At 38.9% G+C, this 21,634-nt stretch overlaps 1 protein-coding gene across 2 annotated transcripts in view; it reads left to right on the top strand.

The window, feature by feature from the left end:
- LOC126365756 (zinc finger protein chinmo-like) overlaps nt 1-21,634 on the top strand; it is a 126,254-nt gene that overhangs the window by 58,131 nt on the left and 46,489 nt on the right. For both annotated transcript variants that reach the window (XM_050008253.1, XM_050008254.1), the window contains exon 5: nt 17,743-17,925. In XM_050008253.1, coding sequence (XP_049864210.1) covers nt 17,743-17,925 — 183 coding nt within the window. The remainder of the gene's footprint in view (nt 1-17,742; nt 17,926-21,634) is intronic.

The following is a 21,634-nucleotide window of genomic DNA, read 5'->3' as shown; positions in this document are numbered from 1 at the left end:
AGTTATTTTTGTCGGTTTGCTAAAGAAATTTGGCTTTTATTAATCTTTTCCGCTAAGGCAGTCAATTTATTTGAAACAAAGTGTTTAATTCCAAACTATTGGCTAGTTTCAACTGTTCACTCCATTTCAAAAGTACATCTTTTCATCTTGTAGCACGTATGGCATAATGCCATAATGAAGAACCAAACATGAGATAATACAGTACTGGTTCTCCAAGAAAATTTACATCCGAATCTGGACACACAAATGTGCACTGTAAGCTGAATTATGCATTTTAGTATGGTTCACGAAATTCCTACACTCTTGGATTATCCTCTGATGTTTTGTTTCTTTTATGACATAATATAAGATCTTCTAATGTTTTACATGTACCAGCGTACAGGCTTCCTGTGCCATAGCAGCTGCGCAAGCACGGTGATGCCTGTTACGTGGCTCTCTCCGGCAACTGCTCAGACGGACCTATTCCTAACAGGTCGCAGGAAAATATTGCGAATGGTTGTTTGAAAAACATTACTTTCAAATTAAATTTCCTTTTATGCAAGCTGAACCATGTGTGAGAATGTACAAGAAATCAGTGTGTTTACCTCTCATTTAAAAATAATTCTTTGAGGATGACCATTTAGAAAAATTTTGAGCCCAGATCATCAGACATTTATGTTGTTATTAAAATTTTTACTGTAACATGAGCCAACAAGATCAATATGATGTGTGAGAGCTTAGCTTCTCTTGCAGCTTATTAATCTTAGAGACCAATATTATATGTGAAAGCTTTTCTTTTCTTGTAGCAACACTATGTATATTAATTTAAACCATTAGCTTTTCCCATTTGTGCATATATTAGCCCACAGCTCATCAAGCTATATGATGATGTCAAATGAAATGCTATTCACGGTATGAAGATATCAGCTTCTCTAGACCACTATATCACTACCCTTGATCATAAACTTTAGAGGTGAAAACTTTTCGTGCCAGAAACCAAGCTTGGAAAGACGATATCATTAAATGATGCTGCTTCTTTGAAGCTAAAAATAAGATTGTTTATTGTATGGTGTCCCTTGTGCTGATAGTAACCATATAAGTTTCTGCATATTGCATTCTGCTGGAATATGTCTTCATTTTTTGTCTGGTGTTCCAGGCGAGAATAACATGCTGGCGATTCATAGAATGACATGCTGCTGATTCGTCATTCCCCTCTTCTTCCTTTTCTTTCTCCTTGCAGAGAATGCTTCCCACTGCTAATGTGTTGTGGTTTTATTTTTCACAGCTCTCTCAGGTGTTTACGCACGATCCACCAAAGGCGCTGTGTAGCGGCATCGACAAGTTCTGTTTATTCTTTGACCTCAAGAGTGCAACTTTCATTGATGTCAGTAGAGTACATAGCTATACATTAATCTTCTAGAGAGATGGTTCTCTTCATCTAGAGAGATGGTTCTCTTCATATGTCATTCTCTTAAACTATTTTTCATAACAAGATATTTTCCTTCTTGTATTAAATAGTATTTTGCCATGGTGCATGAGAGTTGTATTTCGTGTACCATCCTGGCTGAATATTATAACACCCAAAATGAACCTGTTTGGATGGCTTATACGTAGCCTCTACGAAACTGGCGACTGATGTGATCAGCCTGCATAAACAGCCCAGAAAAGGCAAGAACCTCTGTTAATACAATTTTGCAAAATGACAGTACTTCCAGTGTCCAGACTCATTGTGTAATTTTCCCTTTCCTGGTTGCACAACCCTGCACTGTTGTTTATTCAAGTTGAGGCAAGCTTTCATTATACTAGAATATCTACTGATTCCATGAAGTTTGTATTGGTGATTATCAAACTGGATCACCATTTCTCAGGATAGGTCGAGGAAGTGATTACGGCACCACCTCCGACAAATTTCTACAAAATATCTCAAGGCAACACTGATCCACAGAGTATCTGCCTCTCAAGAAGAGTGCATGTGCCAACTCTTAACACGGAAGACATTGGCATCTGGAAACCATTCTAATACCTGAGACATTTGAGAAGCAAAATTGATACCAGCATTGTACCTGCAATCTGCTATGTACCTTGTGGAGTAGCTGCCAACCACTGCAAGTCAGAGTTATGCAGTGTCACAAACTGAGATGCCTTTAGATGCAGTTGCAGACATGGCAGACAAAATACAAGATGCTATGACACCCACTTGTGTCAGTGCAGTGTTAACAGTGTATCAAAATCAGTGGTTATGTGCACTGAGTATGTTTCTCTCTTAGTCAAGGTCAATGTGTTAACAAAACAGATTAGGAAATTTTTCTTGCGTGACAACTCTTAACAATGACAGGAGTCGCTACCGCAAGAGGTCAATAGCCATTCGTAAACATTCTCTTCAACACCTGGACGAGGTGCGCAAGTGGACCTCTCCTTGAGCCTACTCAGATGCCAGTGGCAGTTTTATGTAGGTGCCTACTCATCACTGATCGAAAATCAAGTCAGAAATTCTTGGTGGACACCAGAACAGACTTGTGCAGAAATCCATGTACCTTGTTACGGTAGTTGACCAGCAACATTTTTGTGCTTATCTGTGACAAAAAAGTCTTTGATATTAGCATATGGTACTCAGTGGTTTGAATTAGATTTGGGACTGTGCTGTGCCTTCGAAAGGAACTTTGTGAATGTTCCAGGTATGGGTTTCCAATGTGGTGTAGCAGTGCATACCGCAAGACTTGTCCAAGTGTCAAGTGGTGAGTATGCAGATCTATTGCAATGGTTTCTAGCCGTGACATGATCTCCGGAAGCTCTTAAAGAAATACATCATAGCACTGTTTGCCATCCTAAGGCTATACGTCATAGCACTGTTTGCCAGCCTAAGACTATACGTTATAGCACTGTTTGCCATCCTAAGACTATACATTATAGCACTGTTTGCCATCCTAAGACTATACGTTATAGCACTGTTTGCCATCCTAAGACTATACGTCATAGCACTGTTTGCCATCCTAAGACTATACGTCATAGCACTGTTTGCCATCCTAAGACTATACGTCATAGCACTGTTTGCCATCCTAAGACTATACATCATAGCATTGTTTGCCATCCTGAGACTAATAAAGGCCCACCTGTCTCATGTAGAGCTGTACAAAAAGGTCTTGACTGTGTGGCCATTGTGATGGCAGAATTTGATTCCAAACTCAAAGAAGGCATTATTCCCGCATCAAGTAGCCCATGGTTGCCTCTTCTCCACCTTGTGCCTGAAAAAGTGTGGTGCTTGGCACCTGTGCGGTGACCATCGAGCACTTAATGCTTCAACAGTGCTAAACCGGTATCTTGTACTCCTATTGTGGGATTACAGCCATGTTCATTGTGTATAATTGTGCTAAGGCCTTCACTCAAATTCCGGTGGTAGAATGGACATCCCCAGAACACCTACCATCACTCCATTTGATTTATTTGAGGTTTTTTTTTTTTTTTTTTTTTTTTTTTTTTTTTTTTTTTTTTTTTTGAAATTTGGCCTATGTAACACTGCACAGTCATGGTAATGGTTTGTCAAATACGTGCTGCAGGGTCCATGATTCTGTTTTGCCTACCTGGATGACATTCTTGTCATTTAGACCTCTGGAGAACAGCACCAACAACACCTAATTGAAATCTTTAAATGCTTAGAATAGCATGAAATGGTTCTAAACACTGCTAAGTGTTTGTTTGACCAGTCACAATTTAATTTTTTAGACCATCAGATTTCCTTCTCAGGCTCACAATCATTGCACATAAAACTAGAAGCCATTCTGAAGATTACATGATTACATGACAAGACACTGTTAAGCACTTATGCTACTTCTTGGTCATGTTGAATTTTTATCATTGCCATTTGCGACATTCAGCGGAATAACAGGCACTGCTGACTTCAGCACTTGACCAATGTAAATACTCTGATTCAGTGGTCAGACATGATGAGTTCGGCCTTCAAAGCAGCAAACAGAGCATAGCGAATGCCACACTCCTGGCACAGCCCGAACTTCATGTACCCCTTGTGTTAGTGGTAGATGTGAGCCAGGCTGCTGTTTGTGCATTGTTGCAATAGTTACACAATGCCACATGGCGACCACTCAATTTCTATTCGTATAAGCCATCATCATCACAGAAAAAGTTGACTACATGTGATCAACAACTTCTCACACTGTATGAGGCAATTGAATACTTTCATCCACTGTTAGAAGCCAGTGTGTTCACCGTCCTCATGGATTATAAGCTGCTCACCTACACCATTTGACAAAACTGCAACAGTTGCTCAGCACATCAGTACAACCATTTGGAACATATTACCCAGTTCAGTGCTGATATCAAGCATATTTTGGGCATTGACATTGCGGCAGTTCTCCATCTTTCTCACATTGATAGTGTTTCAAGCACCATTGATTTCACAAAACTCACCAAGGCACAACACACATACCTGGAGTTCCATGATGTATCATCAATGTTAGAGTTAGAACTAGCTGACATTCCTGGCACAGATTTTAAGTTATACTGCTATGCACCAAGTTGATGCCTCGTTGCTTTTTACCAACTACATACCCAACAGCTTGCGTAACTTGTGCCACCCTAACATCAGGCCATCGTTTCACATGGCCTTCAAAAGATTTGTTTAACCTAGAATGCAAAAAGGCTATCACGAATAGAATTGGGCATGTATCTAGTCTCAAAGCAGCAAGGTATTCCATCATATGTGTGTACTGGTGGAGACTTCCCTGACACAACTTTGCAATTTTCCCATGTACGTATTGACATTGCTTGCCTGGTGTTTAGAGGACAGAATGACATGCTGATGATTCATCATTTTTCATCTTCTTTCTTTCCTTTTTCCTTTTAAATTAACAAAAATGTATGCCTTTGAATATTAATTGCAGCTGCTTTTCTGTCCACCACTCTTGAAGCTTCTAAAATTGGACCTCCATTATTCCAGTCCTGTCCAAAGAATTCAAGAACAGAACATAAAAGTTTGATGAGCCCTGTCTGTAGTTTCAATCCTCAGAACCTTTGAAGCCTGCAAACAAGTTCTTTCCTGAATTATTTGCTGCAAGTCTCATCTTGAGACCTATCACACTGCCACTGAAACAGTGCTGATATGATAACATTAGTTCAGAGCAACAGCTGACAAATGCAGAACACTCCAACACTGGAAATAACGCTACACTTTTCAGCGAGAGGAGAGGAACACAGAAGCATAGCTGCTCGCTAGTGTATGTTACTGTTTACTGGTGAAATGACAACTGTTTACTGGTGAAATGGCAAGGGATTGTGCTGTACCTATTGACTTATTAGTGATGCAGGTGGGGAAACAGCTTTATAATTGGTGTTACCTAGGCAACATTGTCATGTTACCACCACCAAACCAAAATGATAAATATTGAAAGTTATTTTAATTGCACAGTAGTAATAATTTGTTGGTAACATAGTTTACATGAACAATCTACAGTGGCACATAGTTGCTCCATGTCATCGACCATCTAACAGCCATTGCTAGCTGATAGCCTCCACTAGACTTACTCATGCTTTAAAGTTGTCAGCTAATGCATCCATGTTACTCCAACTAACTTCTTTCCATTACGGCATTACTTTGATCTTATCGCTTGGCATTCATCAGAGAACTTTTGTTGTGCATTTACCAACCAGCTACCTAGTTGCATGTCCTGTCCATCTCAATTTCATTTTCATTACAAACATAATGTGAAAAATGCTCACCTCAGTTCACAGAGGTGCTGAAAACTGTCTTTAGAAGACTTTTTAAGGGGATGTTCGCCATGACAACTCTCCAGCTCTTTGGTAAAGTACTGTACAGGCTGTTTAACTGTTTCAAAGCTTTTTAGCACCAACGTTAAAACTCTGAGCTAGCCCCATGTGAGTTTCCTTTGTTTCCATAAGTAAGATCTATGTTGAATTATAATTTTTTTACACATGAAGAGGCATGGTATCTTGTGCAAACATAAGTTACATAAGGAATAAAGAAGCTTTGTGGCCATTTAATGAGGATAGAGTGATGAATCGCATGAAGAGAAAATTATACTGATGAACCAGAACATTAAGAGCACATTTTTATAATGTGTTAGTCTGCCTTTGGAACACAGTACTACAGTGAACCTGAGTGGCTGTATTCAGCATGCCAGTGATAGGTTTCCAGAGGTATTTGGCACCAGACCTCTACATATACATAGATTGTGCAGTTTTGTAAATTACAAGTCAGTAGTTTCTGGAAGCATCTTAGATGTGTTCCATCAGGCTCAATTTAGACTAATTTGGTGGCCAAGACATCAACGTGAATTTCAACCACTATAGCACATTTCTGGCCATGTGACACAGAGTGTTATCCTGCTGGAAGATGTTGCCATGCTTGGGGAAGAAATCAAACCCGAAGGGATACAGGTGGTCTGCAATAATGTACACATTGTCCACAGTTGTTCGTGGTATCTTCGGTTGCTACCACAGCCTCCATGAAAACCCTAATGAATATCACCCCACAGCATTATTAATTGAAAGTGTTATTGGGTGAACATGGAACATGTAGGAGTTGTGTGCCTTGAACAGTGTACTCCACAGTATTTGTGGAGCACTGGTATCATATGCTGTCACCAGATCTGCATATTCTGCTTTACAGAAAAAGCAAGTCTTCAAACCTCCGTGTTCTGTGCTGAGGTATTTACACCCAACTCTTGTCCCCTCCTTGTGCTTTTACCAAGTTCCAACCACTTTCTGTAGATGCTGCTGACAGCTGCATGCAAACAACCGACCAGATTTGCTGTTCAGGAGACGCACTTTGCCAGGTTCTGGGCCATAACAATCTGACCTTTGTCCATGTTATTTATGCCATCAGATTTCCCCATTTGTAACTCATATAATCACTAGAATGAATCCCCATTTGTCTGCCCCATGTTTATTATTTTATTTTTGTTTATTTTTATTTTATACTTCTGGTTCTATAGGACCAAATTGTGGAGCAAATCTCCATGGTCATGAAATAAGTCTGTACCTGAAATTAACATAAATGAATTAAAGTATAGGAGAATCCTATGCAGGTGACAAGTTGCAAGTATATATTACTATAATCAACAATATAACACATGAATTAGCTTTATTTTTCCAGGAACTTTGTGGCAGAATAGGAGTACTTCATGAGGAAGTTCTTCAGTTTGGATTTGAAAGTGCGTGGATTACTGCTGAGATTTTTTAAATTTAAAATGGGTGCAGCACAATACTGCTTGCCTTTCTGCACAAGACTCAAGGAGTTTGGATTTTTGCGTAGTACTATCTGAGTGAAAGCTGCTAATTTTTGTGAATAAACTCATATTGTTTATATCAAATTACATTAAAGAAAGGCCGTTGTCAAAATTCCCAGACTGCTGGACAGGGCTTGACAAGAGCTTTGCAAATTTACACATCATATTGCTTGAACTGTTTCTGAGCTAAAATACCCTTTGTGATTGGGGAGACCAATTTTTGTGTAGGAGCCACAATTATTACAGCTAGTATTGTAACAGTAAATACAGCAGTGTTCAGTTTTTGAACAAAATCTTGGACGTGAGCTTTCCATGACAGTTTACTTTCTTACCTGAACATGAAGAAATCTGAATTATTCAGACTCACTAATCATATGCTTATTCTTTCCAATGAAAATGCCAATTTTATTTGAATCTTGTATTAGAACCTGTAAAAACGGAGTCTTACTATGATTTAGCATCAGTTTATTTTCTCAAACCATGAATTTGTCTTGAGCTGCAGTATTTGATACATTGCCAGTATTGCACTCAACATTCTTCACAACCCAGTTGATGTCATCAGCAAACAGAAATATTTTAGGATCAACTGTCATATTGGAAAGATATCATTTACATGTATATAAAAAAAAAAAAAAAAAAAAAAAAAAAAAAAAAAAAAAAAAAACAGTAGTGATCCCAGTACAGATCCCTGTGGCACCCCCACTTAACCATGCCATAATCAGATGCCCCTCATAGTCGTTCTCATCATGGTGGAGAATGACCTTTTGTTGTCTGTTTTTAAAGTTAGAGAGAAACCAGTTGTGAGCTACTTCTCATTCCATAAAGTACCAACTTCTACAGTAACATTTAGTGATCGACACATACACACACATCTTAGGTAAATCAAAGCAGATGCCTAGTGTCCGCAACTTTTTGTTTAATACATCCAGTGCCTCACCGCGAAAAGAAAATATAGCGTTTTCAGTTGTTAAGCCTCTTCTGAAACCAAGCTGTACATTTGACAGAAAATTATGTGCCCTGAAATGATCAATTACCATTATATTCTTTCCTCAACTCATCACTTGCCTACAAAGCCATCATGCGGCATTCACTCTCACAGTGAGCAGTAATCATAATGTTTTACTTCATCAGATTCTTTTGAAAAATCAAAAATGTTGGAAAGCTTTCCTGCTACCCTATATAATTGAAATGATCATATTATGGCATTATTGGCTGGGAGATCACACCTGTGCAGCATGTGATATAGCAGCAGAACAAACCTCTAGACAAGGAGCTGCCAGTGTACTTATAAGATTCCACATGACTTCCTTCAGTCAGTCACAAGTCCAGTCTCTAAATATCAGATATGTAACTGTCTAGTAGAAGTTGTGAAAGAATGTCTGACTGTGTGTAATTTAGTACTACTGCCTTTTTATGAATGGGTATTCAGAATAAAGAAAAAGAAAGAGAGAATCCCTATGTGAGCACTTAGCTTACTACTCTCGTGAAGCACCACATGGGCAACTACCATTAATTAGCAGTATCTTAGTCATCTTCGTAACCCACTGTGAAGACATTTGGACTTTAATGAAATACAAGAACTGTCATTAGAAGCTACATTCCAGAAATTATATACCTTCCTGTTATCACCAGGATGATATGTTTTAGTTCAGCACTTCCCATTTAGTGTAATATAATGAGACGAATAAATTGAATTAAATGAGTCTTTCAAACATAGAAACATGATGTGCCATGTTTTATGTGAAGATTTATTCTGAATGTGGGCATTTCTATTCAGAGAGGAGCTCTTAAGTTTATCAACAAAGTGATTGATTTTAGTACCTATTTCACTATGCACTTTTTCCCCCACCCCCCTTACATTTAAACAAGTTCCACTGATCTATTGTTCTTTTGGTTTTCCTTCTGAAATTATTGTTTTGTAGTAATAGTAGTAGTAGTAGTAAACACAATCATATGTGGAATTGTGGGGGGCTTTCATTTGGCTAGGGCTTTCTTTGAAATTACTCTGTGATTCCATATTCTTATGAACAACCCAAATGTTTAATGACTTCCTCTTTGAACCCAAGTTTTATTCTGTGTCTTTGCTTTTAGAACTTTTCTTGTGATTTTATTGCCTCATGTTGAAGGTTTATTGTAATTTCCTTTTTACTTCAGGTATATTTTTAGATTCTCTGATGTGTACTAAGTGTCACCTGCAGGTGGTTCTTAAATTGAATCACACTTTATGAATATCTCTGAGTTATTACTTTAACTTTATCAACCTTTATCACTTCAACACCACTAGTTATGTTATAACTTTTTATTAATTGTGCAAAGAGTTGTGCAGGTCAAGGACAAACCACTCAGTACCAGCTGTCAGATTATTGTTCATGTCAACTTACAGAGAATAACATGTGTCATCATGAGAAATACTTATTGTTTGTTGGTCTAAAAGAAAAGTCACAGTGAACTGTTTTTACCTTTCCTTTTGTAGATTCTTTGAAGTTAGAAGAGTTGAAAATGCAATGTTATATTAGGGAAATAAAAAGAAATTTATTAAATGAATTCTCTGTTTGTGTTTGGCTGAACACAATAAGAATCGACAAAAAGAACACGTTCCTGGTTCTTCGCAATAAATTTTATTTGTTCATCAACCAGTTTAGACTTGTTATGCTATCATCAATTGATGAAAACTAGTTAGTGAATAAGTTAACAGTGTTGCAGAACTGTATTGCCTTCAGGTGGAAAAAAAGGGAGAGGGTATTCTAAAATTCCCCTACAAACTTATATGATTTGTAGAGGGAACTGAGACGTGAGTAGATAATATTTTGAATTTGAACCTATGTTTTCATGCTATAACCATTTGAAAACATTCTGGTAACAGAACCACTTTTACAGGTAATTTATTTGGCGTGACCCAGTGTATCACTTACAGGGTTGCCCCAAGTTCTGGAAATCAGGGAAATATCTGAGAATTTCAAATGTGTCAGGTTAATACTAGGGAAATTTGAAAAAAAAAAACTGAAAAAATTGTGTTTTTGCCACAGTAGATAAAATGCTTTGTTTACTGAGATGTCATGCATTGTCATTGGCTGTGCACAGTTGAGTACATGTGCCACTTCCTACTCTCTCATTATCACTGCTTCTCCCCTTCCTGTCACTCACCTCAGCTTGCAGTCAGTGCTGGCACCCTTTCTTGCTACTAGCCTAGCAACTGTAGATCAGAAGCAGGGAGGTGTGAGGAATGGTTTGTTTGGATAGGATTTAGGATTCTCAGAGGTCATTGACGCTGCAGCCAGAGGCAGCAGTTGTGACTCTCTCTCTCTCTCTCTCTCTCTCTCTCTCTCTCTCTCTCTCTCTCTCTCTCTCTGTGTGTGTGTGTGTGTGTGTGTGTGTGTGTGTGTGTGTGTGTGTGTGTGTGTGTGCGCGCGCGCACACGCTCGCACGCTTTTGTTTTCTGGCAAAAGCTGTGGAAATTTGATTCTCGGAATATTTGTGCAAGTTATCTGCTGTGCGGATTGATCATTTCATCAACATTGTGTCTGTGACATGTGAATAGCTGGCCACATTAGTGCACTTCCATGATGGGCCAAAACTGCAGGCCATTTCTGTGGGTATCTCTAACGGATCTGGTCTGCCAATCTGAAGCCCATCATTTCCCACTAATGTGTAAGCCCTTCCCATCGGATCTAGTCTCGGTCGATCGATGGATTTCAGAAATTGCGACTTTCTCACCACAAGAACAGTGCAGTGTTGTATAGGCATTTTATTTATTCTAGTACATTTTGGCACTTGAAAAATAAGTTCTGGATGATACAAATAAGAAAATTGTAGTAGTCGCTAGCGGTTTGTATGCTATGTACTCATATCTTTCTTGAAAGAAATAACAAACATAGTAGAACAAAAATTTTATTGGTGGTCACCTATAATGTTGGTTTATACAATTCTACCCTACTTTCAAGAGGCTTACTTTTTTTTGAGGTTATTTCTGAAATCAGTGAAGGCATTTTAAATGTCTTGCAACTCCAGTTAAATGCATATTTTTGTCATCAAATTTGCTTCATTTTATTGAAATAAAATAACAACAGTGGTCTTAATGAAACATGTATACCCTCTGTCTTGCTTTCTCTATCTAAAAACAGTTCATTACAAAATACTTAAGATTTTTGATCAAGTGGGGGAGAAATACAGAAGTCCTTGCATTTTTTCAACTTACGTCTTTTCTTACCGTTGAGATCTCAAAACTTGTCAGGGAACAATGCTAAAATTTGTCTTGAAATCAGGGAAATATCAGAGGATTTCACTACTGAAAACTTGTGGCAACCCTGCACTTGGTTCACAATTTCACTCGTTAATAACGAAAGAAACAAAAAGGAAACTTAATCAGTTTTAAAAAATGCATTTGCCTACAGTTAAACTGTTTTTGTCCCTTTCAAGGGAGGCTTAACATTCTTATCCACTACAAGTGGAAACCACCAAGATCGGTGCACTTGCTGTATGTATGAATGATAATGTGGTACACATGCTGTATGACACCTGGTATTTCTGCTGTCTGTCCGGCAGCAACAACAACTCATGCCACCAGATCTTCTTCTGTCTCTACAGGAGTCTCATAAACAAAACTCTTCATTCGACCCCGGAGGAAAAAGTGAAATAGTGTCAAATATGTTGGTAGTGGAGGTCATGTGATTGGACCACCTCACCCTATTCGTCTATGTTCGAATAATTGGTGCAAGTGTTACCAAATGTGACGTGAAAAGTGAGTGGATGTGCTGTCATGCTGAAACCACATGTCTTGATGGATGTTCAGTGTCACAGCATCCAACAACACACCCGATACTTGGTGTAAGAAGGTCAAATAGATGGGACACATGAGTGTGAGTGGAAGGATGTATTGTCCAATCACATGTTCATCTAGAATACCTGCCCACTCATTCACACCAAGCCTGTATTGGAATCCCTGGACATGTATCGCATGTGGGTTTTCGTCTGCCCAGAAATGGCTGTTTCGAGACTTGAGAACACAGCCCTGAAGTGAACATGCCATGGAAACACTAGGGGCATGTTGATGCAGTGGCACAAGAACTGTGTACGAAAGTTAATGTGTGGTACAAAAATCGGCTGGCATTAGTGACCATATCCTCTGGAGGTGGTACGGAGGTAGTTGTTTGTCATGCAGAACATTCCGAGCAGTGCTGTGACCAACATCCATTGCACACTTATTTGCTCTTGTACTCATTGATGGTTTCTCATCAACTTGGTATAGTATGTCTCTTCCAAATCAGGCATGCTGCATCTCCTTGGTGCGTCACAGTCATGCCTGCTGACGAAGGTATCCCTTTCTCAAAGCCATTGTGTAATTGTGGTAAAAAGGGCATGCATTGGAGCCAGACATTATGGGTAATGGCCACCATAAAGGCGAGAATGTGAATGAGGCTCAAAATAGGTCAAAGAGATAGGATGGACATCAAATGACATCAGCCTGTCTGATGTAAGCAACACCCACCATGACTGTCTGGTTGCATACCTGTCTAGCAGATATGTTTTCAAATGCCTAGCTCAGAAATGGTGCATTTCCAGCATAGGTTGCAATTCAAAATATTGTCTACTCAGTCCTCTCTACAAGTTGTGCAGGTTATTTTAGCCCTTCTCTGGAAGTTGCATGCAAAAAGTAGAGAGCAACGTTCTGCAATCAGGTTTTGCATTCTGATGAAGACTGCTTCAAAAATGCTTAAAGATCTCCATAGGGCACTGAGTCTACAGTGTCATGTGCTGCACATGTTTCCATTGGAATAAAGCTTTCAAAAATAGAAGAGGGAGTTATGAGCTGAAAGGAGGGGGTGGGGGCAGGCAATGTGCAGGATGAATAGTGGAAAACCCTCAATCTTTGGAGATGAATTTTGACCCTGAAATGAAAAGATAAAGAGTGGATTCAAAATGGACAGTCCTGCTCAACATACGAGTGGATCCAGAAATCAGCCAATAAGGTCCCAGTGATTATTGTGTCATGGTGTAAATGGAAGTTCCCATTGGTCAGGGAGTAAATGCAGAGTACTAAAAGTATAATGTCCTGCAACAACTGATAAAAGATTATATCCCAAAGAAACTGTGAAAACTCCACGGAAAGTGGAAACTGCCCCAGGGCAAAGTGCAGCCTCATGTTGCAGCAGCAGCTTCATTTTTAGCGAAGGAGGGTCTTTGTACAGTCCCCCTCCGTTGCCCTCTCTCTACCTGCACCCTTCCCATATAGCTCTGACCTTGCCCCTTGCATTTTCTGACTGAAGAAAAGATCTCAAATAATTTCAGTTTGACACTGAAAATGACACACTGAAGGTTTTAGAGCTGATTTTGAAGCAATCATCAAGAAATAGATTTGAGGAAAGCTTCCAAAAGTGTGTGAGAAGATGAGACAAGTACAGCATTCTTAATGGCAACTATATTTGCACAGAAAATGTATTGACTTCAATTAATTATCTGGTAATAAAGTTTTTTGAGCATCAGTCTCAATCTTTGTTAAATGATCCTCATATCTACAGACCACTATAGACCATTTAACTATCCGACCACCCCACCACGTAAAGATTTCAAGTGCTTGGCAGACAACATGATTGTGTGTAGAAAGTGATTTTGGATGAACACCACAGATTATTATTAATGTCACTCTTTTATAAGGTGAATATATTCATTTTTTGTCCAAAATATTTTGAAATAATATAATTGTCGGATGTGTTTACTTTTTAATTTGTTGTCATGGTGATGTGCATAGTGCCAATGTGTTCAAATATTACCATTTTAATTGTTGAAACAGCTCATAAATGTGTTTTCTTCTAATTTAAATGTGCTGCTATGTGCACAGTTGAAATTCTTCAAAAGTTTATAACAGTGTATGCTTGTATCACTGGTGTATCCATTGCAATGCATAGCTGTTTCCTTTCTTTCTGTTACGTTTGTGCTAATTATGGAAGAGAATATATGCAGCAAAACACTTCTTAATTTTTTGCCATTTCTCCTTTTAATGAATGTTTTAATGTCTTTTTCTCAGACGGCGCAAGTATTATTATAAATTGTCTTGGAAGTATGTTAAATTGATGGTATGTATTGTAGATAGGGATTATATCCCAAGAAACTGCAGTGTGCCGTGTGCATTTTTGAATACTGTTCATGACTTCACCCCAGTCTGAGAACTTTTTTATAGTGCTATTAACCACAGAATTTTTAAATTTGTTTTGTTAAGTGTGATATGAACTAGCTGTTCATCACATCATTAGTCGGCAAAACTGTGCAGATATCTATGTGTGGAAACAGAACATTATCTGCCCTTGAGTCTTTTGCTGTAGCATGTCTGAATAAAATCTTCTCAAATTTCAAGCCACATCAGTTTGAATAAAATCTTGAGCTTTCGATGGGTATTTCCGCAGTCATCATCAGGAGTAAAAACCACCAACTGCCAGTGCTGGCAGGGTTTTTTGCTTATATAGGCACAGTTGCAGCCTCTACCACCAATCAGGGAGAGCTGAAATGGTGTGCATGGTAGGTGACTTGTGCAGCTCATAGCAGCTCCAGCCTGCCACAAGGGACTGGCGCCATATTTCAAACTAACGCCCCTGTCTCCCTTCAAGTGTCAAGCATCTGTCTTTACTTCCTTTCAATACCCAAAGCCTGCCCCCATGTTCCACTAAGTGTGTGGTGCTGGTCATTGTTAAACTTTTTGCTGTTCATTATAATCTCAACCACCTCCTTTATATGGAATGCCAATATATTGATGCTTGAGCCAAGATGCTCGCATTTTCAAACTTTATTTTGTGTCCATTTTTTAGGCAGGGCTCAGCTGGGGCCAACTTGTCGAGCTCCTTTTGTTGAATATGTCGCTTGTGCTCGGTACACTGCTCTGCAGCTGTACAAATTGCCTGACCATATGGATGCTGCTGCATTCTATAGGTACCATACACACTAGGCATGCCAAGAGCTATGTTGTCTTTAACAGGTCACAGCATGTCTCGTATCTGGGGATGGCCGGAACACTGGTCTGTGTTCAGGTCTCAGCACCATTCGTCCTAACTTGCTACACATTGCCCGAAAGTATAGCAGAAAAGCAGCCAGCTTGACTTTTCCTACCAATTCACAAGCTATCCTTCTTTGGTGGCACCTGTAGGCATTTCAGTGTCTTCTTGGCTGTAACCATTCTGTCTGAACATGTCTCAAATGAATGCAAGTCAGACTGTAGGTGGTTGTCATCAGAAATAACTTTTGCTGTATGTACTAATGTGCTCAGGACCACTGTGTTGTGTACAAGATAGTGCAAACTATCAGTGTTAGGATATCGATCAGTGTGTGGCGGTTTCCTGTACACTGAATGACCGAGCCAGCCTCCTGCTCAACAGAAACATCCAAGAACAGTAACTTTCCACCCTTCTCCCTCTCAATGGCAAATTTAATATTGCGATGGACACCATTCATGTGATCGATCAACTTCTGCAGTGTATTTTCAACATGAGGCCATATCAGGAAGGTGTCATCAATGTGCTGTGGGAAGCAAGAATGAAGCAACGTGTTCAGAGCCTGCTCCACGAAGAAATTCATGACTGCCAGAGACAGTGGTGATCCCATTGCTGAGCCACCTGTCATTTGACAATGTTCGTCGTGATACAAGAAGTATGTCATAGTTCTAAATTGATGGAAGAGCTTGATGAATCCAGGAAGAAACTTTTGGGACAAAAGATCCAGCATGTCTTGTATGGCACCCTCGTAAAAAGAGACACAATGTCCAGACCATTAGATTGTTACAGCCTATTTTCATTTTCTTGAGTTTGAGAATTCTATTTGAACTGACATGGCTTGAAAACTATGAAGATTTTAATCAGAAAACTATCTATTGAACAAATTTTCTTGGTTTGTGTGAAATGTCTTCGTTTAGCACATAAAGTTTTTGCTCAGTGTCACCATTGATATGCTCTTAAGTTTTCTTTCAGTGCAATTCTGGAACAGATATTGAAAATGTGTTAGTTGCATTGTATGCACTAAGAATCACTCATATAACTACTAAAATCAAAGAGATCCTGTGCTGAGAAATGGAGGAAATGACAATTTTCTTTTGTATCCTTTTTGTCAAGGGTACTAGAGTGATCAGGTCTGCTAGAAAATGTTTGTGTAATTTCAGAAATACAGGGGTGGCTCAGAAAGGTTTATTCAGGAAATCAGAGAGGTAAACAAAGTTATTGAGGCACTGGTGCGTGTTACTTTCCTACACTCACCATGATCATCTAAACATTTGTTCCGTCAGTAACACAGTCTGTTGTAACTGGAATAAAAGCAATCAGGATCCAGGTCTAGGAACCATTTAACAAAAGTGTCCTGAAAGTTGGCTTCGATTTTGAAGTGAAGACAACCAGGTGCTTTTTTTAAATGTCTTAAGATATGAAAATCGTGTATTGTGAGAGCTAGGCTGCATGCGAATTGTTCCAATATGCTCCATCAGAAACACTGAACTAAATCGTCCAGAACAGAGACCGTGTGCTGTTGGGTGTTGTTGTACAACAACACAATACCTGCCAAAGCGATCTGGCTCATTTACTCCTAGTTACCTTTTGCAACTGTGTTAGCAGGTTGCAATAAATGGCACCATTCATGGTCTCTCGATGTGTCCCTGTGTGTCCCAAAAGAATGTGACTGCAAATTTTGTGATAACTACTGTTGTTTTGATGTCCTTTTGAGAGGGGAAGATTGCCTCCATGGTATAGACACCTTTTTTTTTTGTCTCGGGTTTCATACGCTGCAGCTGCATTTTGTTAGCTGTAACAGTACGATGCACAATACGTCTTACATGGTGGAGAAACAACCATATTCAGTTGGTTTAATTCTCATCTGAGAATTGCCACATCTTCTGGTAATCCAACACATTGTGTACTATATTGACTATACTGTCAGTGGAGGTGTTGAGTTCATGTGCGATCTTCGTCATGTATATGCAACTATTAGCTTAAATCAGTTCTTAAAATGGCACATATTGCCCTCTTGGGTGAACATGGTTGGTAGCCCAGACTTTTGCTTATCTCACAAATGTGCTCTGCTGTTATCAACTATACCTGTTTTTGTGATACTACACTTGTTCTGTAAACTTGTGCTATTTGGTGAAGAATTGTAACTGGAGGCATTTTATTTAAATGAAAAACCTGATTACGTTTTACACTTCAGTGTGTGTGTGTGTGTGTGTGTGTGTGTGTGTGTGTGTCTCAACACTCAAACTTGCAACAATTTTTCAAAGTGCAATGACACGGCTACTTCCACCTACTGGTGCCATTAGAATTCTTAATGAGCCACCATTTTAATAGAACTATGTATGTGTAAGGCAATGTTGTAGGTTCCATATGTTACAATTTTTTGAGGACTGGGTATTCACTACTTGTTTTCCAGACAAGTCTCTTTTGCTGTTGTTACGTGTTTTCTTAGTATATAATTATCACATTATTATAGTATTTAGTATGAAGTAACTTGTTCATTATAGTGGAACCAAATTTTCAATTTATAGATTTGCGAGTGAAGTTGGAGATATCAGGCTCTCATTCAGAAGACCAGCATACTTCATCTACTGCTATGTATGCAGATACAAGTGCAGAACAAACACCAGAAATGATTCCAATCAATGTATGGAACTCTGGTGCAAATATGAAGGTTTCACCGCAGAAGGGCAGCTCAATTGCCACAGCAGATGGTGAGATCAGTTACTTTAATCAGTACCTGATTTTCTTTTTAGAATAGCCTAAAATCCATAACTTTTGAGAATTTGTATAAATATATGTGTATTTATATCTCCAAACAAGCCTGTAGGAGCAAAATGTTACTTATATTACATTACAAAACTTTCCTTATATATGAAATTTTTTTTAAAAATAGCAGCTCCTCTACTACTCTTTACTTGATTTTGAAGGACTGTTATGAGAAAGATAACTTCATATTTTATTTATTTACTTAAATGGGGAATATACTTAGCTAACACAGTGTTACCAAGGTAGCCACTTAGATGATGCTTCTCATAAAACTCTCTGACAAACTAAACCGGAGTTCCAGTCTAGCACACGATTATAATGTTTAAGAAAGCTTCAGGAAAGCACATACTCCGTCACAAAGTTTGTTCTGTGAACATTTTCATTGTTATCCATCATGTGGGAGGCACATCTAATAACACGGTTACCTTTTTATATGAGTAAAGCATTGGAGGGCCTCCTAAATCCATCAAGATGCTGAACAGTGGCACACTACTAGCCAAGATGGGGGGGAGGGGGGAACAAGTAATCAAACTGTTACATGCCATTTTGATTGGAGAGTTTGCCATAAGAAGTAAGCTGAAAAGTATGTTAAGTATCAATACGGGTGTTGTCAGTTGCTAGGAAATCATAAACAGACACAAAAGAACTGCAATAGAAATGGGAAGGTGAGGATGTCGGAGAAGCAAACAACACAGTGAAAAGAGAGTGGTTGGCTCAAAAACTAGCCCTTTACTTATTTTGAATGTTACAAAGGTGCATGATTACACTGTAGGAAGTTTTTGGCTGTCTGTAAATTAGGCCTTGTATATTACTCCATATGCACTGTTTTAAGTGGCAATATTTTGGTAACGCCACCAGTCACCATAAAGGAACAGTCCAGCTGCCTACAAACAGTATATTCAGTGGACTTCCCTACCCATGGGTATTGAATGCTACCAGCACCCACTATGGAATAAAGAATGCCCACAAAAAAAGAGAATAATAATATAAAGTATATGAATTTTATGAACACGTGGTGTCTATTCTTTCGGATATGTTCAAAAGAACAGATACGGCACGGAATCCACAGCTGTGATACATATTATGTAAACTGTAGGTGGAGGGAGGAGAAAGGAAGAAAACGGAAGGAATTATTTATGTTGGCAGCATTGGGACTTTATGTGGATTCAGTGATGATGAGTGAAAATGTGTGCCAGACTGGGACTTGAACCTGGAATCTCCCACTTATTAGGCAGTTGTGTTAACCTCTGCACCACCCAGACACAGTGTTCATTGCAATTGTGCGGACTATCTTGGTAAGCTTCCCAGCTGACCCACACTTCCCTTAACCGCAGTCCCTCTCCGTGCCCTCCATGCTCAGCACTTTGAGATTCCAGTAGGAGGTGGAACATAATTATGCGTCCACACTGCAAGTTGTGAAATCAAGGCTCATTGAGGGGAATCAGTTATATGAATGCATGGTATCTGTTTTTTCGGAACATTGTCCAAAAAAACAGATACCACACATTCATATTACTGATTTGCCTTAGTGGGCCATGAATCTAGTAAATTCAGTTAGGATGAACATTCAACCTACTGAAGGAATTTCAAAGTAGCCAACATGGAAGACATGGACAGGGACTGCAGATAGGTAGCGCTTGGTGGGAGTGGGAGTCAGCTGGGAGACATGCTGAGATATTCTGCCCAATTGGGGGGTAAACACTATGTCCAGATAGCACAGTGGTTGATGCAGGTGCCTGGTAAGTGGGAAAGGCTAGACACACATTTTCACTTGTGGCTGCCGATTCTGCATACCATCCCGATGCAGCTGACATCAATAATTCCTTCCCTTTCCTTTCTTTTTCTTTCTTCCTCTTCCACCTTAAGTTTACATATGAAGATAAAGGTCGTGCCATTTCTCAAACACTTCAGGTGAAGAAAAGGATGAAAAGAATGCATTGAAGGCCATGCAGCTATCTGAGTTCATTAAATCTGTTGTTCCAGCAACCAAAAAACCTCCATCAAAGGCTATTATTGGCACCTGGACTATTACAACTGATGAAAGCACAGCAGACTTCACCTGTAAATGTGATTAAATCTACAAGTATGTCTAGAACAGAAACAGTAGTGGCAGTAGAACAGATTATTGTGGAAGAACAATATGCATTCGTGGCTGGCAGACAAAGAGCAACGATGCAAAGTTCTAGTAAAACAGCTTCACCAAAATACAGACGAGGGTTTTTAAACAAAAAAGGAAAAAAAATTGTTACAGAACCATCCAATCATAATCTCTTGGTCCTGTCTGCGGATCAGAAGATGGGCGTTTTTATGACCCTATGGACATCATTGTAGGTGTCAGGGGATGAGCAAGTTCCTCAAGTAACTCCTCCTCTGCTGCAAACTTAGCACTTTGGCGGAAGAAAGAGGAAATAATGAGAAACATCTCACTGCTGAGATGATTTTCATACCGCATTGGAACATTGGTAGTATAGGAACTAAGATTCCTAGCAGAGGAAAGACTGATGTAATTTTTTAAATGAGGACAGTACTAATTCCATTTGATACTCAGTGAACATTTTTGAACGTTTTACGAGAAAGAAAAAAAAAGGTATGGATATTTTCTGAAAGATGCTGCTGCAGTGCAAACACTGTATGTGATCTTTTTGCTGATCAGATAACCATCCAGCACTGGCTGGCAAATTTTTCAATCACTGAAAGGAATTGCCAGGTGTATTTGTAATGCACTTTTTAGTATATGGAATTATTATATATACTAGTTACAATGGAAGAAGCAGTTGTAAGACAAATAGGAACTTTCATTAATAGTGTATTAGGAACTGTACTTTAACCCACAGAGATTTTTATAAAATATTTGTTTGATCTATGTTAGGATACTGTACAATTGTGTAGGATCCATATCAGATTTTTGTAACAAGGTATATAAAATTCTGAATAATAATAATAATAATAATAATGTGTATTCATACAAAAATTTTGCAACATCAGTAGAATGTTCGTTATACTCCTGACCATCCAGGATGAGTATGGTGGTCAGAATATAATGATATGACCTTAAACAGATGTTTAAAGTAGCACATTACCAGTGAAAACATATCTTGGGGAGGAAACTGTTATAAACGAGTATGACATTCAGACATACCAGAAGGTCTTGGAGATACAATCTTACATCACTTAAGGTGTCCTCTGTGAGCAGGGAGTTCTTTCATAATGGCTCCTTGGATGGTGCCAAGGTAGTGTATGTAGTATTGAAGCGGTGATGGTTGGTGATCTAATTCATACACTTGAGTATGATCACATAAGAGAGTTAGTGCCAGTAGCCGCTGATCCCCTCACTTTCCAGTGCCTTTCAATAAATTTGTGGTTTTACGTAGGCAACAGTTTGTGTACATTAAAAAGAAGGCCAGTTACGCCATACTTTGGCATCCACACTAAACTGTAGGTACTACAATAAGTATGTGGATAAGTTAGTTCAAAGGTAGGAGGGAGGAAGGGCACATTACCTGCAATAGGACCACTCTGGTAAAGCACAATCTTCAAATTGACTATCGCTTTACTTTTTACCTTATTTTGGAGGATATATTTGTATATTTTCCCCAAAGAAAAATAAATAACTTTTGTAACGATGTAGTTTGGTAAGTGTAGGAGTTGAGGTGG

This window comes from Schistocerca gregaria, chromosome 4 (assembly GCF_023897955.1).
Source record: "Schistocerca gregaria isolate iqSchGreg1 chromosome 4, iqSchGreg1.2, whole genome shotgun sequence".
Lineage (NCBI taxonomy): Eukaryota > Metazoa > Arthropoda > Insecta > Orthoptera > Acrididae > Schistocerca > Schistocerca gregaria.
The sequence above is the reverse complement of the archived record's forward strand: the minus strand, read 5'-3'. Positions and strand labels throughout refer to the sequence as shown.